This window comes from Oncorhynchus mykiss, chromosome 19 (genome assembly GCF_057628025.1).
Source record: "Oncorhynchus mykiss isolate SJ-2025 chromosome 19, ASM5762802v1, whole genome shotgun sequence".
Lineage (NCBI taxonomy): Eukaryota > Metazoa > Chordata > Actinopteri > Salmoniformes > Salmonidae > Oncorhynchus > Oncorhynchus mykiss.
The window spans coordinates 54830202-54857826 of NC_143040.1; the positions used below are offsets into that span (position 1 = coordinate 54830202).

At 41.0% G+C, this 27625-nt stretch overlaps 1 protein-coding gene across 2 annotated transcripts; it reads right to left on the bottom strand.

The window, feature by feature from the left end:
- Positions 1–100: 100 nt before the first annotated feature.
- LOC110497995 (sodium-dependent lysophosphatidylcholine symporter 1-B) lies at positions 101–23140 on the bottom strand. Of its 2 annotated transcripts, none has more exons than XM_021574520.3 (14): positions 22555–23140; positions 20348–20476; positions 19642–19766; positions 15531–15654; positions 15302–15380; positions 15025–15194; positions 14823–14913; positions 14370–14488; positions 14110–14193; positions 13370–13453; positions 13158–13270; positions 12897–13040; positions 3077–3253; positions 101–2767 (listed from the first exon to the last, which is right to left on the bottom strand). In XM_021574520.3, the coding sequence occupies exons 1-14, from the start codon at positions 22642–22644 to the stop codon at positions 2713–2715; spliced, it is 1584 nt and encodes a 527-aa protein (XP_021430195.3). In that variant the 5' UTR covers positions 22645–23140; the 3' UTR covers positions 101–2712. The 2 variants fall into 2 exon arrangements, with proteins under 2 accessions (XP_021430195.3, XP_090067514.1); XM_090211388.1 differs by lacking the exon at positions 22555–23140 and adding an exon at positions 20833–20974.
- Positions 23141–27625: the final 4485 nt, after the last annotated feature.

Genomic DNA, 27625 nt, shown 5'->3' on the forward strand with positions numbered 1-27625 from the left:
TTTGCAGAAAGAAAAACATTGTTCTGTCAGGACAAGTGACAATATGTCTGAAAATATTACTGTCTTTACATTTCAAACTCTGTCAGAAATAATTCCTGAGTTACACCAATGTAATTTTATTATTGTACATATTTTTTAGCAGCTGTCAGTGCTGTAAACTTTATCCAGTTTCAAACATATTTACAATTTACAAACAATATATACACAAAACATGTACACCAAAACAGCACCATACTGGAGTGAGGAGCACATTGGAGAAAGCTCTTAAAAACCTCTTCATGTAATCTAAAATGTAATCTGCATAATCCCCAAAAGTAATTATTCATCATGCAAGGACCATAAACGATAACTAATAATGCTGCATACTCCAAGAAAATGTTAAAATCTCAACTTTCTGGAAATTTAAAATATATATAAATTAAATGCTGAGGTGTAGTCCCTTTTGAGGACACAAGCTCAAGTACATTTTTGCTGAAAATATGTAATTTTCTGACATTTACTATTCAACAAAACCGTATGAATAAAGCTTGAAATGACATATGCTCTATACAGTATAATCAAATTATAAAACCAAGGACTAAGATTTTACCTTCCTTTTAACTGTAAAATACATATTTGTATGTTTAGTGTGAGAAACTGTGGATATTTTCTAAAGGTCTCTCTGCCCCACAGCTGTGATCACACAGAGCTCTAGCTTGGCTTCCTGAACTCATTAGGAAAGCTCCTTTCATCTTACATCTATGACAGTGTACTGGTTTAAAATCTATGAATTATTTTAGATTAATAGCTATAAATCGATGTCTGGATGTGCTATAGTGATGAAACCACTGTCTCCTGCTGCACTACGATGTAAGGATGGCAGGTATGTGCTTTGTCAGTGGCTGTGATGTAGGGTTCAGGCAGGAGTTGGACACTCAGAAGAGCGAATGAAATGGTAGGAGAGACAGCCCAGCTTCTAGTGGTTTCAGATTTCACATCCTATGTCGCACAGGCCACTGTGTCCCTGGGAACAAGGGCCATCGCTCAATGCAAGTCATTTCGATCTACGGTGTTCACAGATCAATTTACGAGCATAAATGTCCCAGAACCACCACGCAGGTCACCTAAATAGAGGATTTTACATCTAAGAGGTTATGTACCCATTGTAGGCTACTACCCAAAGAAAATACTCTGTTTTTAGATATCTAGATACTGCTTAGGATTTGTCAAGGTTGTTCAATATTACAGTACTTATACTTGAGACATTCAAGAGTAAAGAACATTTGAGTTCTGAATTTTGATTTGTCTGATAAAATAGAAAACTTGGCTTTGGTCTGATCAAAAAGATTCATAACAAGAGTACAGACATTAAAAAACTGATTGTTGGTCACATTGCACACACCATAAGATCAGGACACAGCCTCAACTGACACATTATCTTTAGAAAATACTTCTAAATAATATGAGAAACAAATTAAGCCTATCATGTGTTGACAGTCAACTAATCATTCTGATGATCATACAACGTGTGTGTGGGGGGTTTAGTCATATACTGTGTGCACACACGCAAAATGTAAACATCCATATTCAGACGAGTGTATATAGAATTTGATTATCTGCAATGATTATTACCAAATTAGTACTGTGTGCTTTCATCGAAACATAACTCATTTTAAATAGTTAGTGAAGATTCTGTGCTTTGGGCCAAGATGGCCTCTAAGATGTACAGTTGAAGGCATCAAACATTAAGTTAGGCCTGAGATAAGTTGTTAGTCTCCCCACTAGCCTTTGGACTCACCAAGAAAGACGGCTTTTTAAGGAAAGTCTTAGTATCGTGGGGGAGAAACAACTTTGACCAAATAGAATTTAGTTCAAACTTGTACAGAAAATCTTATTGCGACAACAAGGTTTACAAAGTACAACTCTACAAGCCGCGCTGTTAAGCCAGTAATTATAAAGGTGGAAATCAGCTAGCCTAGCTATAGTAAGTCTGAAATCTAGACACATTATTGGCAATGTTAATGAGTTCATTAAGGTTAGAGTTTCTTTTACAAGGTTCCTTGTTTCTTTTCCCCATGAGACACAAATGTAATTCCAGTGGATAAGATTGTAATAGTTATGTGCTCTCCACATCCCTAAAGAGGAGTACTATCCTCTTGAAATTAGTTTATTTATTTTTTGTTGTTGTAAATAACCATTTAAATCCAGTGCAGTTACTGATATGCCCCAAAAAATGAATGCTGAAATCCTCCCTCTATGAGGACCATCCTGCAGATTGGAAAGTATTGTTTTAGTGCAGAGAAAGCTTTCCCACCCTTTGACCTAATATCCTTGGTTCAGGTAGACAAACATCTCATTAAAAAACATCTTGAATTTGATGGGTAAATGCATGATTAACAATCCCAAACTAATGTTTGTCATGTAAACAAACAACCGATAAACCAGTATCACGAATCACATACATAGTACAGTACAGTAGGTACTCTACAGAGAGCGATGACTCAAAATGTCCACTAGAGGTCTCTGTAACCTGTGGAATCCTGTGGAGACGAGGGCCATTGTGTTCATGTAGCAGTAGTGTGGTCTGTGGTTTCTCCTCCGTTAGTCCAGCTTAACCCAAAACTCACAAACTCTGTCCAGGCTCCCCAGTGGCCTCATCACTCCAGCCTGCCACTGCAAACACGCGAGACAGCGGTGGCCTTTTGGTTGGTCGCCCTTCTCTCCAGGGGGTTCCTATACAACGCTCCCAAGCTCTGTGGACTCAGTCTCGGAATCCTGATCGCTCGCCCTGTTTCAGAATGGGAACACAGCCAAGCGTTAGAAACAAAGGACTTATTCATCGCAGAGTGGCTAAGGATTAAAGTGTGTCCTTTGCATTTAGCTGAAGTATAGAGAAAGATGCCAGAACGGAACTAAGTTTAGTGTCCCCCTGTGAAGAGATTGGTCACTGGATCGCTTAGCTCCCCAGTGCACTCAGTTACTTAATTTAGGAGGAAATAGCTTGGGTCCTGCATGAACCCTGTTCTATTACAATGAGTGTCTGGCTTAGATAGCCTCAATCAGCCCTAATCGTGTGTGCGTGTTTGGTCTAACTCACCGCATCTCCTGCAGTAGTTTCCGGTTGCCTTGCCTCCTCTCCTCGTCGATGGGGTAGGTCTTGAATATAAACAGCCCCAGGAATATCAGAACAACAGGAGCAGGAGAGACCAGCACCTTCAGCGTTAAATTCACTGCATCGGGTTGCGAGCAGCCTCTGGTCACATAGCCGGCAAAGCTGCAAAAACATTTCCAGGGAGAGAAGAAAATAAAAATAACATCAAAAAGATGCAGTTTGGTTTGATTATGAATGTGGATTGTGTTATTGTTCACCACAGGACTGCACCGGTGAATTGAGAAAATTAAGCTAGGTCATCTTTAAAAACGCAGTTATCATAGGCCCTTTCATAAAAAATACACACAAAAGTATGTGTACACCCCTTCAAATTATTGGATTCGGCTATTTCAGTCACACCCGTCACTGACTGGTGTGTAAAATCGAGGACACAGCCATACAACCTCCATAGACAAACATTGGCAGTAGAATTGCCTTACTGAAGAGCTCAGTGACTTTCAACATGGCAAGGTTGGCAAGGCCACCTTTCCAACAAGTCAGTTCGTCAAATTTCTGCCCTGCCCCGATCAACTGTAAGTGCTGTTATTGTGAAGTGGAAACATCTAGGATCAACAACGGCTCTGGCGCGAAGTGGTAGGCGCACAAATCGTCTGTCCTCAGTTGCAACACTCACTACAGAGTTCCAAACAGCCTCTGGAAGCAACGTCAGCACAAGAACTGTTCGTTGGGAGCTTCATGAATGGGTTTCCATGGCCGAACAGCCGCACACAAGCCTAAGATCACTTTACACAATGCCAAGCATTGTCTGGAGTGGTGTAAAGCTCGCCGCCATTAGACTCTTGAGCAGTGGAAACGGGTTCTCTGGCGTGATGAATCACGCTTCAAATCAATCAAATCAAATTTGTCTCATACACATGTTTAGCAGATGTTATTGCGGGTGTAGCTCCAACAGTGCAGTAATACCTAACAATACACACAATCTAAAGTAAAGGAATGGAATTAAGAATACATAAATGTTTGGACGAGCAATGTCAGAGCGGCATAGACTAAGATACAGTAGAATACAGTATATACACATATGAGATGAGTAATGCAAAATATGTAAACATTACTAAAGTGACTAGTGTTCCAATTATTAAAGTGGCCAGTGTTTTCAAGTCTATGTATATGGGGCAGCAGTCTATGTGGGGCTAGTGTTGGCGATTTAACAATCTGATGGCTTGAGATAAAAGCTGTTTTTCTAGTCTCTCTGTCCCAGCTTTGATGCACCTGTACTGACCTCGCCTTCTGCAGGGTGAACAGGCAGTGGCTCAGGTGGTTGTTGTCCTTGATTATATTTTTGGCCTTTGTAACATCGGGTGCTGTAGGTGCCCTGGAGGGCAGGTAGTTTTCCCCCGGTGATGCGTTGGGCAGACTGCACCACCCTTTGGGCCAGCAACCTTGCGAGGGTTAACATGCTTAAACGTCTTATTCACGCCGGCAACGGAGAAGGAGAGCCCACAGTCCTTGGTGGCGGGCCACGTCAGTGGCACTGTGTTATCCTCAAAGCGGGTGAAGGTGTTTAGCTTGTTCGGAAGCATGTCGGTGTCCGCGACGTGGCTGGTTTTCCCTTTGTGGTCCGTGATCGTCTGCAGACCCTGCCATATACACGTCACCTGTCTGAGCCGTTGAATTGCATCTCAATTTCGTCTCTATACTGACGTTTTGCCTGTTTGATTGCCTTACAGAGGAATAACTACACTGTTTGTATTCAGCCATATTCCCAGTCACCTTGCCGCTTTCAGTTTTGCGCGAATGCTGCCATCTATCCACAGTTTCTGGTTAGGGTAGGTTTTAATAGTCACAGTGGATACAACATCTCCTATACACTTCCTGATAAACTCAGTCACCGTATTAGTGTATTCCTCTGTTGATCTCGGAGGCTACCCAGAACATATCCCAGTCCACGTGATCAAAACAATCTTGAAGTGTGGATTCCGATTGGTCAGACCAGCGTTGAATAGTCCTTAGCACAGGAGGAGCAAAATGAGGTTGTGATCAGATTTCCCGAAGGGAGTGCAGGGGAGGGCCTTGTAGGCATCCCAGAAGTTGGAGTAGCAGTGGTCAAGTGTTTTAGCAGCGCGGGTACTAGAGTCAATGTGTTGATAGAACTTCAGTAATGTTTTTCTCAAATTTGCTTTGTTAGAATCCCCAGGTACAATAAATGCGGCCTCGGGATATGCATTTTCCAGTTTGCATAAAGTCCAGTGAAGTTCTTTGAGGGCCGTTGTGGTATTGGCTTGAGGGGGAATATACACAGCTGTGACTATAACCGAAGATATTATCTCCCAAGAGAATTACGGTTGGCATTTGATTGTGAGGTGTTTTACGTCGGGTGAACAAATGGACTTGAGTTCAAGTATGTTGTTACAATTACACCGTGAGTAGTTAATCATGAACATACACCCCCGCCCTAATTCTTCCCGGAGTGATATTTATTATTGTCTGCATGATGAACTGAGAACCCAGCTGGCTGACCGGACTCAGACAGTATATCCCGAGAGTGCCATGTTTCTGTATAACAGAGTATGTTACATCCCTGATGTCTCTTTGAAGGAAATCCTTGCCCTGTGCCCGTTAGCTTTATTATCCAGAGACTGAACATTAGCAAGTAATATACTCTGAAGCGGTGGGTGGTGTGCGTGCCTCCTGAGTCGTACGATAAGTCCACTCCGAGTACCTTTATCGCACCAGCAGTGTTTTGGAACCGATTTTGGAAAAAGATCAGATTTCGGAAAAGTTATATTCCTGGTTGTAATGCTGGTGAGTTACTGCCGCTCTGATATCCAAAAGTTCTTCCCGGTTGTAATAACACAAAACATTTCCTGGGCTAATAATATAAGAAATAACACATAAAAAAAAAATACTGCAAAGTTTCCTAAGAGCTAGAAGCACAGCAGCCCAATCCGTTGGCGCCATCTTCACCATCTGGCAGTCCACAGCCAAATCTGGGTTTGGCAGATGCCAGGAGAACGCTACCGGCCCGAATGCTGTGCTAACTGTAAAGTTTGGTGGATGAGGAATAATGGTCTGGGGCTGATTCGGAGCTAGGCCCCTTAGTTCCAGTGAAGGGAAATCTTAACGCTACCGCATACAATGACATTCTAGACAATTATGTGCTTCCAACTTTGTGGCAACAGTTTGGGGAAGGCTCTTTCATGTTTCAGCATGACAATGCCCCCATGTGCAAAGCGAGGTCCATACAGAAATGGTTTGTCGAGATCGGTGTGGAAGAACTTGACTTGCCTGCACAGAGCCTTGACCCATCAAATACTTTTGAGATGAATTGTAAAGCCGACTGCAAGCCAGGCCTAATCACCCAACATCAGTGCCTGACCTCACTAATGCTCTTGTGGCTGAATGGAAGCAAGTCCCCTCAGCAATGTTCCAGCATCTAGTGGAAAGCCTTCCCAGAAGAGTGGAGGCTGTTACGGCAGCAAAGGGGGGGACCAACTCCATACTAGAGAGAGGGGCAGCTGAACACCGTATGCTGGAAAACACCCAGTTTGTTATTTTTTATTAAAACAAAACCGCTATTAATTAAGAATACGAAACTTGTTTTGCATTCCGCAACATGTTTAGCTTTTAACAGTTAGGAAACACCGCTAACCAAACAGTGCTAGATGGCTGTACTACAGACACCTGTCGTCGTCGTGTGAAAGACGCATTGTTAAAAAAATTTGAAAAACAACTGGCTGCAGTAAAGAGCCAACATGGATACTAAAGAGATCCTGAGGGAAATCGAGAAGTACCAACAGCTTTACGCTATGGAGGAACAACATACTCCATCACGGAAAGAGCCGACTACCTCAAAAAAGAACTCGAACCAGACACGGACGATTTACTTACCGTTGAAGTAGAGGCTAGTGCTCTGGCTGGAATCCATGCAACATTGGAAAAGTTGTGTGAGGAGGTAGCAGGGCTGAGGGGGAGTTTGGAGTTTAGCCAGAGTGAAATTATCATGCTCCAAGGAAAGAACAAGGCACTCACAGCCAAGGTAAAAATCCACGATTCCAAAATGGATTGTCTACTCAGGAAAAACAGAGTGATGAAGGAGTTGCTGCTAGACATACAAAGTCGTAGCATGCGTAAAAATCTAATATTTTCTGGAATTCCTGAGGACGCATCCAATAATCCAGAGGGCGTGATCAGACAATTCATGCAATCCGCCTTGAAACTTCCTCTAGAGACTAAACAAGGTGGCGTTCCACTATGTTAACAGACTTGAAGCGACAAGACCAAGGGTCCCCGACCGATCATCGCAAAATTTGAACACTACCAACAAAAGGAACTGATCAAAAGCAGGGGAAGGGAGCTCAAAGGGACCAGGAGATAAACCCGGGAGATAAACAAACGTCGCAAGACACTGTATCCTGTACAGAGGCAACAGAAGGAGAGGGGTACACGTTGTGGACAAACTCTTTATAGATGGACAGCTATTCCGAGACAGCTCCATAACACCATGGCTGTACTAAATTCTGCAGGGATTTCAGGTTACAAAAAAAAGAAAGTATGGGAACTGTAAAAATATAAAAACTGTAAAAACACTATGAAGTGGATATGAACACACACATACTCAATTACATGTTCACTTACACACTTGATCCCGCTCTCTACTCTCCCTCTCTATTGTCGAGAACTGTTGTATAATTTAATATATATAAAATGTCATATATATATGTAATATAATATGTAATATATATATGTAATATAATATGTCATATAATATATATATATATATATATATAATATTATATATACACATACACACGTATATACATACACACATACATATATTTAAGAAAAGCAATAACTTACTGTAGACTGTTTACAGGAAACTCATTCTACATCCTTTAGATGAAGCGTGGAAAAACGAATGGGGTGGCGAAATAATTTTCTGTCATAGACAAAGGAACTCAAAAGGTGTGATGATATTAATTAACAAAAATTTTGATCTGAATGTGAAAATAGTTAGGAATGATTTGCAAGGAAGGGGGATATTTTGAAGATGGAAGTGGACGAAAAAGTGATTTGGCTCATTAATCTATATGGTCCAAATCAGGATGATCCATACTTCTTAGAAAATATTTATTGAACTTACAGACAACAAATGATCAAATCATTATGGTAGGAGACTATAACAGTGTTAAGTAGCTCAAAGGACCGTAAAGGAAATCACCCTACAAACTATCATCACCGTGCCCTTAAGGAAATCACAAATATTATGGAAACATTAGAAATAGAGGATATTTGGAGACTAAAAAAACCCAGACCTAGTGAGATATACATGGAGACTTAATCAAGCTGGTCGTCTTGACTACTTTCTTGTCTCTTTCTCTCTTGCATCAAAGGTTAAAAAAGACAGAATGCGATCAGATCATCATCTAATTGGCCTTCACATAACTCTTTTCTACGTTGACAGAGATATTGGAAATTTAATCAAAGTTTACTGGAGGACATCTTATTTTTAACTAAGACAAAATAATGTATTACTTAATTTTTCCAGTATAATATAGGAACAGCAAATCCACTTATTGTTGGGATACCTTTAAATGTACCTTCAGGAGGACATTCAATTCAATATTCATCAATAATAAAAAAGCCGTTTCTGGCTAAAGACACAAGACTAACATTAACTAATAGTACAGGTAGATAGCAATAAAATGATACTACAGAGATAAAATAAGTTAGAGGAAAAACAAAAATAACTTGAGCAACTTATTCAAGACCAATCTAATGCAATCTATTACAAAAAATAAAGCAAACTGGATGGAATATGAAGAAAACTGCACAAAATTCATCAACACAGGAACGCTAACAGAAATTATTTGCAGAAACTCGTTACTGATTCTCCGAATGATATTTTAAAAGAGGAAGGTAAATATTTTAAGTAGATGTTCTCTTTTCCGTCTGATCCTCTCCCACTGAATGAAGATTATGGTAAAGAATTCTTTCCAAATAAAAGAAAAAATTGAAAATTAACAAATGTACAGAAAGATCAGTGCGAAGGTCAAATTGCCGAGGCAGAACTTTGAGGCTATTAAATCCGTTCAGTCTGAAAAAACCGAGGGCTTGATGGCATACCGGTAGAGGAAAATCAAGTATTATTTGATATACTAAAAGCTCCATTGTTAGATTGTTTTAACTACTCCTATAGAAATGGTAGTCTCTCAGGTACTCAGCAGGAAGGTCTGATTTCTCTATTATTAAAAGAAGACCCAGATGGCAAATATAAAGATTCCATGTAAAATAAACTGGAGGCCTCTTACACTTCAATGTTGTGATGCAAAAATACTAGCGAAATGAATAGCACTCAGAATGAAAAGGGTTTTCCAGGTATTGTTTATCCTGACAGGACAATAATAGAACTTCATGAAACATCTAAGAAGCCAGGTCTGGTATTTTCAATTTTGGTGAATCCCTTATAAAATGGGTAAATGTAATGTATAGCAACCCCAGGTGTAAAATAGTAAATAACGGCTACTTCTCAGAGAGTTTTGAATTGTCAAGAGGAGTTAAACAAGGGTGTCCGCTGTCACCATATCTATTCGTTATGGCCATTGAAATGCTAGCTATTAAAATCAGATCCAATAACAACAGAGGATTAGAAATCCAAGGCTTAAAAACAAAGGTGTCCATGTATGCCGATGACTCAAGTTTTATATTCAGTCCGTAAACTAGATCCCTGCATGTCTCATTGAAGACCGAGATAACTTTTCTGTACTCTCTGGACTAAAACCTAATTATGATAAGTGTACAATATTACATATTGGATCTTTTAAAATACGTTTTATTACCCTGCAGTTTACCTATAAAATGGACTGACGGTGAAGTGGACATACTTGGTATTCATATCACAAAAGATATATGCTCTCCACAATGAATTTCAATAGAAAACTAGTAAAAATAGACAAGATCCTGCAACCATAGGGAAGTAAATACCGGTCTATTTATGGAAATATTGCCCTGATTAACTCCTTAGTCATATCTCAGTTCTCACTTATGGCGCTGCCTACTCCTGATGATTCGTTTTTCAAATTATATGGGTAAGAAATATTTTGCTTTATCTGGGACGCTAAACCAGACAAAATAAAGTGTGCCTATCTCTATAATGAATTGGGTGGATTGAGATTATTAAATATAAAAGCACTAAACTGCTCTAAAAGTTTCACTTATTCAAAAGTTACTTGAACCCTAAATGGTTCTCAGGTAGACTACTAAGAAAAGCTCATCCATTGCTTAAAAATGGCCTTTTTGCCTTTGTGCAGATTGCCATGTCTCATTTTCGATTAATTGAAAATGATACTTTTTCAAAGTGTCTCTCTTTTTCAAACAATTTTACCTTTATTTAACTAGGCAAGTCAGTTAAGAACAAATTCTTATTTTCAATGACGGCCTAGGAACAGTGGGTTAACTGCCTGTTCAGGGGCAGAACGACAGATTTGTATCTTGTCAGCTTGCGGATTTGAAGTTGCAACCTTCTGGTTACTAGTCCAACGCTCCAACCACTAGGCTACCCTGCCGCCCCAAACAAGCATTGCACAGCTGGCTACAATTTCAATTTCATCCCCTTGAAAAGATAGAACAAATATTATGGCTGAACTCAAATGTGCTGGTTGATAAAATAGCTGTATTTATGGGAAAGATTTTTGAAAAGGGTATTTTGTTCTTAAATGAAATTGTAAATTGTAATGGTAGAGTTGCATATTTCATGGAGTTATCAGAATTGTATGGGAAGGTCTGCTCAATCCAAGAGTACAACCAATTGATTACAGCTTTACCCCAAAAATGAAGTAGGCAGGTGGCAGCGGGAGGAGGTAGGGGACAGGTCTGTCTGCCCAATGTAGCGGATCAAAACTTGCAGAGGAATAAAAATAGCAGAAATAGGAAAGTGTACCTTTTCAGCTAAAGTTATTATATAGAATTCTCGTCACCGACATGTTGAGCATTTGGGGCATGAAATCATCGAAACTCAGCAGATTTTGTTGTGAGGATACAGAATCAATAGACCATATGTTTTGGTATTGCCCTCAGGTAGCCTGTTTCTGGTCTCAGGTTCAGGAATGGTTGAAAATGCATAACAGTGATCTAAAATTGACCCTAGAAATAGTACTGTTCGGAGATCTGGAGAGACTACACAAGTCAGTCAATTATTAATATTCTAATACTCTTAGTAAAAGTATTTATCTTCAACTCGCAATCTGTGGATTCTATTTGATTAGATACAATTTGAATCTATGTTAAACATCACTGCATAGTTGAAAGATACAGTTGAAATCGGAAGTTTACATACACTTAGGTTGGAGTCATTTAAACTCATTTTTCAACCACTACACTAATTTCTTGTTAACAAACTATAGTTTTGGCAAGTCGGTTAGAACATCTACTTTGTGCATGACACAAGTCATTTTTCCAACAAAAATGCCAGTGCCTCTTTAGTTAACATCATGGGAAAATCAATAGAAGTCATCCAAGACCTCAGAAAAAAGTCTGGTTCATCCTTGGGAGCAATTTCCAAATGCCTGAAGGTACCACGTTCATCTGACAAACAATAGTATGCAAGTATAAACACCATGGGACCACGCAGTGTCATACCGCTCAGGAAGGGGACGCGTTCTGTCTCCTAGAGATAAACGTAATTTGGTGGGAAAAGTGCAAATCAATCCCAGAACAACAGCAAAGGACCTTGTGAAGATGCTGGAGGAAACAGGACCAAAATAATCTATATCCACAGTAAAACGAGTCCTATATCGACATAACATGAAAGGCCGCTCAGCAAGGAAGAAGCCACTGCTCCAAAACCACCATAAAAAAGCCAGACTGGTTTGCAACTGCACATGGGGACAAATATCGTACTTTTTGGAGAAATGTCCTCTGGTCTGATGAAACAAACATAGAACTGTTTGGACATAATGACTATCGTTATGTTTGGAGGGAAAAGAGGTGGATATATTGAAGCAAAATTTCAAGACATCAGTTAGGAAGTTCAAGCTTGGTCGCAAATGGGTCTTCCAAATGGACAATGACCCCAAGCATACTTCCAAAGTTGTGGCAAAATGGCTCAAGGACAACAAAGTCAAGGTATTGGAGTGGCCATCACAAAGCCCTGACCTCAAGCCTATAGAAAATTTGTGGGCAGAACTGAAAAAGTGTGTGCGAGCAAGGAGGCCTACAAACCTGCCTCAGTTACCCCAGCTCTGTCAGGAGGAATGGGCCAACATTCACCCAACTTATTGTTGGAAGCTTTTGGAAGGCTACCTAAAATGTTTGACACAGGTTAAACAATTTAAAGAAAAAGCTACCAAATACACTCAATTAGTATGTCAACTTCTGACACACTGGGAAAGCGATGAAAGAAATAAAAGCTGAAATAAATCATTCTCTACTATTATTCTGACATTTCACATTCTTAAAACAAAGTGGTAATCCTAACTGACCTAAGACAGGGAATTTTTACTAGGATTAAACGTCAGGAATTGTGAAAAACTGAGTTAAATGTATTTGGCTAAGGTGTATGTAAACGTCCAACTTAAACTGTGTATGTATGTATGTAAGATTTTTTATTTTTTAATGCCCATAATTTTGGAATGAGATGTTCGAGGAGAAGTTGTCCACATACGTTTGGTGATGTAGTGTGTTTCAAACTTTTAGGAAATGCAAAATACAGTTAGATTTCAAACTAAGCTCATTAATTTGTCAACATGCTAAGTTTTTACAACGTCAGTTTGTCATGTACAATACCTGCAAGAGAGAAAAACAAACTCACTCTAGACTGAGAGTAGAGATGCCGAGGGATATTCCTGAGGCAAACTTGGTGAAGAAGACATAGAAGGAGTAGAAAATGGCCTCGTGGCCACTAGAGTCTGGATTCTTCACTTTGAAATCATCCACCACATCTGGAAGCATTGACCTGAGAAACAAGGAAATATGTGAAAGGCAAGCCGCACCACAGACTGGATAAAAGTAAAGAGACACAGGAGATAATCTATAGGTGGGTGTGCTGAGGTACATTCAGTAGTCTGTTTACCAAGGTAGGAGAAAAGCTGCAGCCACACTGACTCCTGCAGCCACAGAGACCACATAGGCCACAATCAGACTGCTTTCTATGCAGACGATCAGGATCATGAAGGGCACTGCCCACTGCAGAGAGAGAGAGACGCATAGGATAGACATGAAATGAGGCATGAGAGAGAGTTCCATAACACAGCATGAAACTCCACACCAACACACACTACTCACCGTGATGCCAATGTAGACGGCAGTCTTCTTCCCGAATCGGATCAGGAACCACTGCCAGAATGGAATGGACAAAGTCCCAGAGAGCTAGAAATAAAACACCAAAGAAGAGCATGAAGATATTTAACTTTTAAACAATTTCCATAAAAATGAATAGAAATACTTCTCTGCGCAATGTGGGAACAGAATAGGTCAGACTGACCGATGGGCTAAAAGGTCATGGGAGAAGGACAATGTGAAAGGGCCCTTTATTTAACCCTGCTGGGGGTACATGACCCCTGAACTCTTATAGAGGTGTGGTCAACCGGTGTGTCAAATGATCACACAAGGATTAGCGAGTGGCTGAGCAACTATCACTATGGGAAATATCAAATAATTAATCAGTGCTGACCAAAACCAGCAGCATCTAAGGACCTAGTCTTGCATGTATGGCAGTTTGAGGATTTGGCTAAGACACAAACAGATCTGGTGACATCTCCTGCTCCAGTAGCCGAGCCAGGGCAGGGCAGGGCAGCTCTAGATCCTACTCAGGCAGATAGAGGCGACGGTGCAGAATAGAAAAGCGAGGGTTCCCATGGTGGTGCTGACAGATCGCCTGGGCAACAAAGACCCCTCTGTGCTCCTTTCTCTCACCGATGGAGTGTGTGAGAGGGGGACAGGTTCCCAGGGGCCACAACAACAACACCTCTAACCCCAAAAATGTGGGGTGGGGGGGTTCTCAGAGAATAATAGACTACACTCACCATAATGACCAGCAGAATGTTCTGGAAGTCATTTCTAAAGCCCAGGGTGTAGGTGATGAACAGGGCAAAGTTCCCCTCCAGGAGCTGCCAGGAAGAGATCAATATAATACACCTCAAACTGAATGAACAGGAAGTAGGTCTAATATACATAAAGAAAACTAAACACCAAGGTTACACACCCTATAGCTAGTCATAAAGAATTGTTTGTTTGGTTGTTTATGTGTGTGCTTAACTGTAGCCCATCTCTGAGTGTGACTCACCATGAAAGCCAGCGAGGTGAAGAGGAATCCCATGACCAGTTTGACATACGGCCCATATCCCATCACCATCCTCACGCCCTCAAAGAACGACATGGGTTCTGTCTTCAGACGCCCACACTCTAGGACCAAAACAAAGCTGGCGATTAAATCTGATTAGGTGCACTGTGCCAAACATCAGCTGAAGAAGACTTATCTGACATTATTTCTTATCCCTCATCCATGGCATTTACAGACTGCCAAAACATGTCCCTCTTCTAGTTACTTATAACAAAATAATTCTTGGAACATTTGCGGTTTGAGAGAAAGTGGAAAAGTTTGCTTGTGGATAACAAACAGAATTCTTTCCTACTCTAAATATGAGAAGAAAAAAAAACTATGTTTGAAGTACGTCATTGTAAAGATATTCTGATAAGAGACAAAAATGTAAAATAAAATCAATTAATCAATTCCCACCTTCCTGCTCTCTGACTCCCAGGAACAGGACTGCAGCACAGAGAACGTACATGGTACAGATGACTGCTGAAGCGATGAGGTAGGCTTGTTTCTGTTAGGGGGACAGGAGGAGCAGGGGTAGGGGCACATTCCACGTCTAACGTTACTATAACAGTGTTATGCCATGTTATACAACATGACATCCCTAGGGTCCCCCACTCACCGTTTCATCTAGGGAGATGTGGGTGATGTTGAAGTCTGACCCCAGCAGTGTGGAGTTACCGTTGTCAAGGACATCCAGGTCACCTGGGAGACAGGGGGCGATCGCCCCGCCCACAATCTGCCCCTGGATTGCTGTGCCAACCACTGTTCCCAGCACCTCCACTGTCATACCTGAACAAGAGAGTGGGATGGGGAGAGTGAGAAAGAGCAGAATGAAGACCTTACATTACAACTACATGAGATGCTACATAACCGTAAAGATGTCCAGGTTGACATACGGTAGGCAGTGGCAGAGTCCCTCTCTTTCTGGTCCATGCTGATGAACATGGTGAGCGCTGAGTACGGCACATGGAAGCACTGCACACAGAAAAAAAACATCAGCATTGCTGGCACAATAACCATGAAACCACATTACAGTAACAATCAATAGGGATTGAGTAACAATGTATTGTAACATGTGCCCCTTCTTATCAATAAAACAAGAGACTGTGTAGAGGCGAGACTGACCGTCTGCAGAGACTGGAAGAGGCAGTAGAAGACAAGGTACCACAGGACCTTCCCCTGCTCCACCGGAGGGACATACCAGATCAGGAAGTAGGTGAGCACTGCAAACGGAGTGGAGATGAGGATCCTGAGGGAAAAACAGGAGAGTATCAATACAATGTAATGATGGATGAGCATTTAAAATGGGTGGGTTTCTGAGTAGGTCTATTTCATCTCTGTGACCAGAAATGTATAGTGAAATATTATACAAACACAATTTACTACGGTATTGAAGAAGTGAATATTTCTTCTCACAATTATGATTTCCATGAGTCCCTGCCAGATGACGTAAATTAGTGACACTTGTGTGACACTTGGTAGTGATGGCAGTAGTGGTAGCAGAGTTTGGGTCACTAACTTACATCATCTGCACAGGGTTGAGATTTTTAAACTCTGTAAAGTAACTAACTTGAACTCTTTCTTTCTTTCTTTCTTTCTTTCTTTCTTTCTTTCTTTCTTTCTTTCTATTGAAAGCAGGTTTTTGTGAATAATCCCTTAATTATCTGTTGTTTGGGGCTGTGTGTAGAGAATGGGCTCAGAATGGGCTCAGTGGGGCCTTTCTCTGTTCACTGTGTCAACAGGGAGACTGTGGTGGGCTGTACTTATGGGGGCACCATACTGACCCTGCCTCACCCCACTCTACAACCACAATACACCTGAAAAGCAGACCAATCCATTCCAGCTAGAGTAGCAGAACAACCATAGAGAACTATGGATCCACTACTGGGTTTCCAGAAGACAAGTCAGCTCAAAAAATAGACTTTGGGGGCATTGCTGGAATGGTATTTTGGAGACAAGTATCTACTGACTAAGACATTTCTATGCCAGCAGGGCAGTGGGTGTTCGTCTCAGCCCCTCACTGGTCTCAGCAAAATACACAGTTGAGAACAGCAGTCACTGTAACATTACATGCTCATCTGCCAAGTGTATTAATTACTACAACATTAATACTGTACAACAATATCTTTGTAATAGGTCATGTTTCTTTCCATCAGTCCTCTGTGTTTGAGCCTACAGTCCCCAGGGGGACTATCATCTCATTGAACTGAAAATGCGTGTTTGTTTATGTTACACGACACATGTCGACCCCACTCACGCATGGCCAGTCAATGGGAGTGGCAATCCTCTGTAGCCAACATCCACTGAACTGGGGAAGCACCATATAAGCACCCTCTGTCTGCTTCCTTAGCGTACATGGGCTGACTGAATGGGGTTAATAAGAGTCAATAGACTGATGACTGGAAATAGAGGTCAGATATCTCCTAGATTGTCTGTGTTTTGTACACTGTCACTATGGTTGAATACACAAAGCTCACAGCAAGAGCACGACGGCAGCCCCACACCAATGACCTTGAGGTGACGCCCTAGCTACACAACTACGTAGGCAGGACAAGAGGAAAAGGCTCAAGGTTTTATTCTGCAAACAGACTTGATCACCACCTGTCTGTGAGAAACATTACTGTGCTTCTTCAAGTTAGGTCAACATTGACTTATCAAGCTCCTAATACTTCAGGGAGAGAGACTATTAAAGTACTTATCAGAGTCCATTAAGAGAACTATGTTTTCTCTATTACAACAATTTGATGTTATTTGTGACATCCGATCTGATAAATGAATTACTCAGCTATCCGTCTGTCTGGCAGGCGGCTACATGGAAGTAAGAGGAAGGCTGTCTATTTTCACTGTGTATGACAACAATATTCACATTCTAGAGAGGTCTAGAATTCCACAGGCTGTTTATGACTCGGTAATACAATTCTGGGAAAAACCTATTCCACTAATAGCTCTAATTAGGCATTCAGAAGGGGAAATAGCTTTAGTCAAGGTTTAGTTAAGTGATGCATCTCCTTGTCTGTGTTCAGGCTCTGATAAGAATTCGCTGGGGGATTTGTAGTGGTTTATACAGACCAGAAACCTAACAATGACCTCATTGACATTCAGCCAATAATCTCCCCTCTACTTGACCTGCGGTAACCTCTCTCTGAATCAGCCAGCCCACTCCCCAACTGCCATCTCACACACACACAGACACACACCCATTGGCCTAAATCTAGTGGTGTGTTGAGGGCTGGACCAATCAGAGAGGGTGATGCCGGTTTTCTCCCTCTACACTTGCAGCTCAGGCACACCAGGCAGACTATTGTACGTCACATGCCCAGGGTCTTAAGATATCAAGTAAATCCAGTTGTTACCACCATGAATAAACCTCCTTTATCGATGCCATTCCTAGCAAGTCACAGTATTATGCCAAATATGAATTGCAACCACAAAAGGTCAATATCTCCTTGTATCAGAGTGTGTGCCTTCTTAAAAGTTAATTTGTGGAATTGCTTTCCATCTCAATGCGTTTGAGCCAATCAGTTGTGTTGTGAAAAGGTAAGGGGGTATACAGAAGATAGCCCTATTTGGTAAAAGACCAAGTCCATATTATGGCAAGAACAGCTCAAATAAGCAAAGAGAAATGACAGTCCATTAAGAGATGAAGGTCAGTCAATGTGGAATATTTCAAGAACTTTGAAAGTTTCTTCAAGTGCAATTGCTAAAACCATCAAGTGCTATGACAAAACTGGCTCTCATGAGGACCGCCACAGGAAAGGAAGACCCAGAATGACCTCTGCTGCAGACAATAAGTTCATTAGAGTTACCAGCCTAAGAAATTGCAGCCCAAATAAATGCTTCACAGAGTTCAAGTAACGGACACATCTCAAAATCAACTCTTCAGAGGAGACTGCGTGAATCAGGCCTTCATGGTCAAATTGCTGCAAAGAAACCACTACTAAAGGACACCAATAATAAGAAGAGACTTGATTGGGCCAAGAAACACGAGCAATGGACATTAGACTGGTGGAAATCTGTCCCTTGGTCTGATGAGTCCAAATTTGAGATTTTTGGTTCTAACCGCCATGTCTTTGTGAGAAGCAGAGTAGGTGAATGGATGATCTCTGCATGTGTGGTTCCCACCGTGAAGCATGGAGGAGGAGGTGTGATGGTGTGGGGTGCTTTGCTGGTGACACTGTCTGTGATATATTTAGAATTCAAGGCACACTTAACCAGCATGGCTACCACAACATTCTGTAGTGATACGCTATCCCATCTGGTTTGAGCTTAGTGGGACTATAATTTGTTTTACAAAAGGACAATGACCCAACACACCTCCAGCCTGTGTAAGGGCTATTTGACCAAGAAGGAGAGTAATAGAGTGCTTCATTAGATGACCTGGCCTCCACAATCACCCAACCTCAACCCAATTGAGATGGTTTGGGATGAGTTGGACCGCAGAGTGAAAGAAAATCAGCCAACAAGTGCTCAGCATCTGTGGGAACTCCTTCAAGACCGTTGAGGAATCTAAAAGATCAAATATATTTTGATTTGTTGAACACCTTTTTGGTTACTACATGATTCCATATGTGGTATTTCATAATTTTGATGTCTTCACTATTATTCTACAATGTAGAAAATAGTAAAAATAAAGAAAAACCCTTGAATGTGTAGGTGTGTCCAAACTTTTGACTGGTAGTGTATGTCACCCACCACTAGGCTTAGTCTCGCTTAAGGCATCTGGGGCACAAGCAAAGAATTAGAAATCTATTTCTATGGGCACAGGCTTCAAAGTACTCAGAGCCTTTGGTGGAAACATCCAGTGCCAGCACAGAACAACAAAGCAAAAAGCACCTGGGCATTCCAGAACTAAATGAGGTCCTCTGGAGCTAAATAAGACAGCCTTGTTCCAGTCTGTCCTGGTTTGCACCCAGATGAGAAGGTAAAAGCTACAACAACCTAAGACGGACAATGGCCAACAGCAGATAAAGATAGAGTAATAGAGTTGGTAGCGACTGATGTAAAATAGAGAGCAAATTAGGCATATCACTGCGATTCAGTGACAGCCTGATCTCTCTACTCAAACTGTTCCACCTCAGCGTCGTTGTCACGATTACCGCCCATATTTCAATTACAACTACTGTTTTCCCTCTAGTCGTGACGAGAGGTTTTGCGTAAAAAAAATCTAATTTCCTCTCCTCTTTCATTCCTGCCTACTGTAATATGTCCGCTGGGTGACCGAGGCAGAGGCACCTACCAGGGCATCATCCGGCCACACCTGGTCCATCTGCTCCGACTAACCAGGAAGCCCACCGTTGGGTCCGTCACTGCATCCCAGGCCCGGCCCACAAACAAGATGATAGAGGCATATAATGGGTCCAGCTATGGAGAGACAAAGATAAAGGGAGATAAATAAGGTGTGTGTGTGTGTGTGTGGCTATTGAAACAGAAATAAAACAGAGGCATAACTCAGTTGGATTGCATCTTAGCAACAAGATGACTAAGACAATATTTGAAAAGTTGCCAAGGTCATGTTAAGAAATGATACATGGCCAGGCCACATTGGCAACATTACCATCTGAACAATGTGGTGTTTAAGTCCATTCCAATGAGCTCATTAGCTCACTGGTTGAAAGAGTTGTATTCAGTGAGAGCACTACAGTGAACACAGTGTACAGTCTATCACTTGCTAATTGAATGACAAAGCAAAGCAGTGCGAGTCAGAATTAATTTGCTTCACTAGATGAGTCATGCCAAAGTCTGTTAAAATGATACCAGATCTTTGGCCTTGCCCTTAAAGTCATCTTGAGAAGCTTTTCAAGTATAAATACAGTAAAGTACACACACTAAAGGGTAAAACAAAATAAGTTTTGAGCATGTTTAGACAACTGCAAATTTCAAGGAGTTGGTCTGATGGGGACTTTGTGATGTCATTGGTTCCGTTTGAATCCCATCTTACTCACCTGGGCCACATCCAGCAGGTAGATCTGGAGAAAGAAGCCCAGCGCGCTGCCTGTGATCTGGTAGGGAGCCCCTCCGATTGCATAGCACAACTTACTGCACATTGACAGACGGCCATTGTTGTCCCTCCGCTGGAAAATGGGGAGAGAAGAAGCACATAGCATGACAATAGTACACAATGTTTTGTGATAGACTAAACACAGACTTAAAAAGAAAATCAGAATATTGTGAAAGCATTGGATTAGGGGTTGCTAATGAGGCACAGTTTAGCTGTTGTGATACAGGATCTTTGTAAGTCTTTATCCAACTCTGCCTTTGTATTAAAAACGGACAAAATGTTGGAGGCATCACTTGGGTATATGAGCATCACTTCTTTTATCATGTAGAATTTCTCTGTGCAGGATCTAACTGTACAGGAAGTGGATTTGATCATTGAACTGGGTCTTGATTGCTCAGTCGAGGTAAATACACATCTGGCCAAACTCACCCACTTGACCCTTTGAGTGTCCGGTTTATTTCAGAGACTTCTGGCCCAACAGCGGCTAGTAAAACAACATGTCTCATTGTGAGCCCAAGATTGGCCAACGCTCCTCACCCCACCATTGAATGTCAGATTAGTACTAAATCCCTCTGACTATGCAGTCTGGGCCACTACGAGTTTAGAAAGTGGTGTGAGACTGGGAGGTCACTGTAGTTCAGTCACTGTACAACTCTGCCTGGTGCCGGAGGCAGCGATTGGCTCTGGCTATGGGATGATCAGGCATTCCGAGATTCCTTCAGTGGCCTGAGCGGAGGCCACCAACAGTCAGCAGACAGTCAGGAGTGCACACACCCCCATCCTTCCCATCACAAACACATCCTGCTGGTCAATGAGTAAATACACCCAGGCCAACAGCCAATCATTGTAAAGAGCATCTAGCCAGTCTGACACCATGTGATCTGTCAGTATTGAGAGCAGACACCTGGTTTTACATGCTCCTCCGACCTCTTCATGGTAATTTCCCTGGTGAAATATACCCCCATAGAACAGGAATTATGTCCCATATTGCCTTCAGGAATGTGGCCTAAAGATATCATGTGTAGGACAAATTGTATGGAAAATCCCATATAACAGTGACACCTCTAAAATGGTTTTGAGGTGACACACATGGCACCTCCATGACATGCAGAATGAAGGGTGAATAGCCTTTGAGCTCCTCAGGCAGACCTGACTGACCAGAAGGTTAAACCTGAAGAAGCAAGTCCTGCACTATGGCCAAAACGAAACACTACACACTGGGAATAAACCTGGTACAAAGAAATCCAGACATTTTGTCTGTATGACAGCACATCGGTGAGCCCCATAGAGACATCCAGTACTGACGTCATGTCAGTGAACATCAGTAAAACAGACTTATTATATGCATCTGTTTCTTCTTTTAGGTCATTTAGCAGACGCTTTACCCATAGAGCCTTACAGTAGTGAGTGCTTACATTGTCGTACAGGTCTCCGTGGGAATCGAATCCACAACCCTGGCGTTGCAAGCGCTATGCTTTACCAACTGAGCCACATGGAGGGATATAACAGTTTGTCTACATCAGCCGACATTGGAAACATTATTCTTCAGACAAAATCCCATTCATAGCTAAAATACGGGTTAAATGAAGGCATGTCCCTTTAAAACCGGTAGTTTTTTTCCCCTGAACAGCTGCACCAAGACAGATGGTCTAGCGTGGTGAAAATCAAGCCCCATCGATGAAGCTAGAGAATATTTGGTGTGATGATGTCCAATCATGTAATATATGGTTTAGCCACAGTTAGACCATTATAAGCCACTCATTGTTAATGTCAATCCCATGAAGGCTGTGTGGGGCTTGAAACGGGATTGAAATATAAGTAATTTCAATAGCCTATAATGGCATCGCATGCCTTTCTGCCAATTAGGAAAACTGTCCGATTGGGAAAACCGTTAGTTTCGCTGTTAATAGCGTAACTATATCAAACCCGCATCAACTGTATACTGTTTCATTGTTAAAATATTTTAGTGAATTTGTGTGCGTTGAAAACTCCATTATAATAATGCCTACGGCTACAATAGACTACCCATATCCCTGCATGTGATGCAAATTAATAGATTGCTCGTCAAATAATAATTTGCTGATATCTATAGTCTAAATGAAGATAATTTATTATGCCACAAATGAATAGCCATAAAATTATCGTACTTACCTTGCCAATTTTGATTCCATCTTGACTTATTGGTTTTGTTGGTAATAGACTTGCCGCGGCATATTGCTCCGCGCCCTCTCCTTTTGCCATATCGTTTTAAATCGATACAATTTTAAAAGCCTTTGATGTTTCAATTCTCCTCACTGAATCTTGAAACCGCGCGAGTACCTTAAGTAGCCGTTTGAGCTCTGAGTTCCACACTCAATTTGGTACGCTGGTGTCCTTGGCTTGACGTTGGATACATTCATTTTCAATGATTGCACGCGTGAAATGTGCGGAGGATTGTGGGAACATGGGCGCTGCTAGCAGAGCGGGTTCTAAAAGTTCAGCTCTTGCCAATTTTATGAAAATGTAATGCGGCCACTACTGACTATAAGCAATCAGACGAGGAGTAGATGTTTGCTTGATAATCTTCATGAAACATACCCCATTCAAAACAGAAGATGTGATATGTTACCTGTAAAAAAAAATGTAAGGAAATATTTACCCGACCCCCCTTTCAAATAGACTTAATTGACCACTTATTTGCAGGTATAGGCTACCTTTTAAATAAAACCTAGCGGTCAAACAGGGAAATGGTTCCACTAATTTTTCCACTATTTACTTTCCTCTATAGCGAAGGGTATTTTAGGAACACTTAAAATAAAGGCTGTGTTTTGTGTAGGATTACCCTGGTGTGACTATTTGATAACCCTGTAAATCATTCTAGGACAAGCTGACTTTTATTAATATATTCGCCTGTTTTACCCGCAAAAATGAAATGCTAATTAGCTGCTAATGTGGCATTCATAAAGAACAAATGCCATGTTGCTCCGGACGAGACTGCCGAATCAAGGCAAAGGTAAACATCTCTGGGTTAACTATCTAATGTTATCTAAATGTAGTAATAAATAAATTGGCTACATTTCTTTAAATTGACAATTCTGTAAACTGTCTTGTGCAAGTTTTAAATTGACTCAATACCTGTAAGCAAATGTGTCAGCCAGAGATGGCATGCAGGAGCTTGCGGACATTTGCAGTTTTGCATCATGTCTACTTTGATGCTAATTAGCATTTTCAAATCTGAGAGTAAATAGAGCCGAATATATTGATAAAAGTCACGTTGTCCAAGAGAGATTTACATGGTTGTCAAACTTCACTTCAGGGTAAGCCTGCACGACCCACAGCCCTTATTTGAAGTGTTCCTAAAATCCTCTATGGGGAAAATTAATGTTGGAAAAACGGTTGGAACCGTTTCCCTGTTTGACTGCAATGTTGTATGGGTATTATGACACCACTGCTGGGTTCTATAGGGGAGATGTTGTTAAAACATGGGGGCTGTTTGCAGTTCAAATTAGGGAGGTGTTAAACAATGGAAGTGTTAATGAATTTACCTGCAAAAAAAGCCATTCACACAGACCCAATACCTAGATTTTGGTTACAGGGCTTGCGAAAATGCAGAAATCATGACTAGGTCTTTAGTAGGCTACACCTTCCAACCCAATACTTTTTCCAGGCAACTTTGGCATCCCGCCAACTTTTTGCTGACTTTTCTTTAGGTATGAAAGGTATTGCCAGCGACAGAGCCTCTACTTTTATTTCCGCCAACCGACCTAGTCATGATTGCGGTTAAGTTCTGCTAAATATGAAATGTAGCTGTAATGCTGAGGCGCCATTGGCAATCACTACGCTCATAAGCGCTTGATGATTGCTCGGCAGCACCTGTTACTACTGTTCTCCTGGCAGTTCTAAACTTTGGAGGCATGTCACTTCACCCATCTCTTTGCATAGCTCACCACATGCAGTGTTTTCTTAAGCACAACTGGATGGATCCATAAAGAATTACTGTGGGAATAAATATCACTCCTTTGATGAAATGATTGTAATAAAGTAGGCTAATGAGTGCCGCAGTAGTCTAAAACGGTGCATGTCAGTGTAATCGCAGTTACTGCAGTCACCGCCTGGTATAGAGGTCCTGGATGGCAGGAGGTTTGGCCCCAGTGAAGTACTGGGACATACGCACTACCCTCTGTAGTGCCTTGCGGTCGGAGGCCGAGTAGTTGCCATACCAGGCGGTGATACAACCAGTCATGATGCAGCTGTAGAACTTTTTGAGGATCTGAGGACCCATGTCAAATATTTTTATTCTCCTGACTGACTGAAAATACTTTTCAGCCTAAGTGTATCTTGTCTGTTTAATGAACAAAATAACTATTGATTTTGTGTGCATGGTGCAGACCAGTAACATAATTAAAATATGATAATAAAAAAATACATTTGATTAGTCTTATGTAATGTTTAAGAACCTGCCTAAAACAAATTAATAGTGGATTTCTTTGTGATGGTGCATATTCAATGGATGTTTTAAACAGTTAAATGCAACTAAATGTCATTAAAAATGTAATCTATGTAATCCCTAAAAGTAATTACGACAGGTCAAGGCAGGCAGGGGTCCATAATCTAGAGTAGTGGGGCAAAGGTACAGGACGGCAAGCAAACTCAGGTCAGGCAGAGGCCAGTAATCCAGAGGTGGAGAAAAGGTACAGGATGGCAGGCAGAGTGGTCAGGCAGTCGGGCTCAGAGACAACACAGGCAAGGGTCAAAACCATTAGGTCGAGAAAAGAGAGACTGGGGGAAAAGCAGGAACTGAGACAAAACGCTGGTTGACTTGACAAACTGTCAACAGACAAACAGAGAACACAGGTATAAATAAATACACAGGGGATAATGGGGAAGATGGGTGACACCTGGAGGGGGGTGGAGACAATCACAAAGACAGGTGAAACAGATCAGGGTGTGACAATCATGAGAGGGACAGAAACAATAACTTGAAATGCTGCATACTCAAAGAAATGTTCTAATCTCACCTTTCTGGTAAAGATAATTATAAATTGCTGAGGTGTAGTCACTTTTGAGGACACAAGCTCAAGTCCACAGTACAAATATAATAAAATATGAAATATTTTGTATGATGTATTTCCTATTCAACAAAACTGTATGAATAAGGCTTGAAATTACTTAATTGCTTTCTAAATATAGCATCATCAAATAATCAAATGACTAACTATGAGATTTCACCTTCCTCATGACTGTAAAAGGCATATTTGTATGTTTAGTGTTAGAGAAAATGTGCATATTTTCTAAAGGTCTCTCTTAATTAAAACTTCTGCCCCCATTGCTGTGAACTTCTCACATAGCTCTAGATTGGCTTCCTGAACTCCTTAGGAAGTCTCCGTTCATCTCATATTAATCTATGACAAACAGAAAGTGTTTTTTTTGTGTTTAAAATCTATGAATTATTTTAGATTAATCTCTGAATGTGCTACTGTGATGAAACCACTCTCACCTGTTGCGCTACGATGTAATAATTGCAGGTATCTGCTTTGTCAGTGGCTGTGATGTAGGGTTCAGTCAGGAGTTGATGGACGGTCGGAGGAAGAGCAAATTAAATGGTAAGAGATCCATCCCAGCTTCAAGTGGTTTCAGATTTCACATCCTACGTCGCACAGGTGCAAAACATATACTACTGTGTCCGTGGGAACAAGGGCTATTGCTTAATGCATGCCATTTCGATCTATGGTATCTACAGATTGATTTATAAACGAAAATGTTGGCCAGAACCAATACCAGAACTAGAACCACACAGGTCCCTTACATCGAAGAGTTATTAACTCAGTGAGTCGCACCGGTAACACCGGCACATTTGGGACTTCTAACCCATTTTAAACTTTGTGTGTTTGAGCTATTTCTGGGTTGCAACATTTGATTTATCTATGTACTCTGCATCTGTAGATACCAACCAGTAGTCTGTGTGAATAATGGGGGCTGAGCCAGAGTGGTGTTTGTGAGACAAGGGCGAATCCCGAAGTGGTCCTAAGCTGGATCTTTTTACAAAAACGCCCGTAGAGTCTGAATGGTTAGAGCTACAAATACTATTAAAAGCTATCTATGAAAAGCTGAGACTCCCACGAACAAGCACATGTAACAAACTGCACAAGAGTCATTAGAAGGTACTGTGTCTATAATGCTGTAAGCTCACATAGTTGCTGTCACAAACTCAAAACTCCACACAGTTGGCAATGACTAGTTGGAAAATAATTCCCAACTGAGCAAACCATTTCAGTACGTACAGCATTCATATAAATGAGTGTGTTTTTGGTCTGTGTATGAAAGGGATAATAGGTCTGCCTGTAATTTGTTCCAGGCAAGCAAAACCAAAAAACATGTCGCAAAGCCAATCATCGCTGTGTCTGGTTTTCCAATTCTATTTGATGATGTTTCTTTGCTAGAATACAGAGACAAAATCAGAAGGTCAATGGCATGGAGAAGAATTGCAGATATTGTTGGTGAAGATGGTGGGTGAAGAGATATTTCCCAATGTTTTCTTGTGCTGCTAGCTAGCTATGAACCTCAATCAACCTAAACCTAAACTTCAAAACTGTTATCAAAGCCACCATTTGTGAATGTGTTCACTAAATTAAATTGTGAAATTTGAACACCAAAGGATAGAATTCACCAGTAACACACATTATAACATTGTAAATGAAACACCTAAGGATGAAATTCCCATGTAGTGTGCTGCTATATTATCCATTATGATTGTCATATATTATAGCTCATGGCTCTTTCATTATACCTGTGTCATGACATTGATGATTATAGCTCACGTCCTGTAAAATACACTACCGGTCAAAAGTTCTAGAACACCTACTCATTCAAGGTTTATTTTTAATTTTTTACTATTTTCTACATTGAAGAATAATAGTGAAGACATCAACAAATGCCAGGAGTGTGCAAAGCTGTCATCAAGGCAAAAGGTGGCTTTTGAAGAATCTCAAATATAAAACATATTTGTTTAATACTTTTTTTGGTTACTACATGATTCCATATCTGTTATTTCATAGTTTTGATGTCTTAACTATTATTCTACAATGTAGAAAATAGTAAAAAATAAAGAAAAACCCTTGAATGATATCCATACTGAAGACAAATATAAACGAAACATGTAAAGTGTTGGTCCCATGATTCATGAAATAAAATATCCCCGAAATGTTCCATACACACAAAATGTACATCCATTTTAGTGAGCATT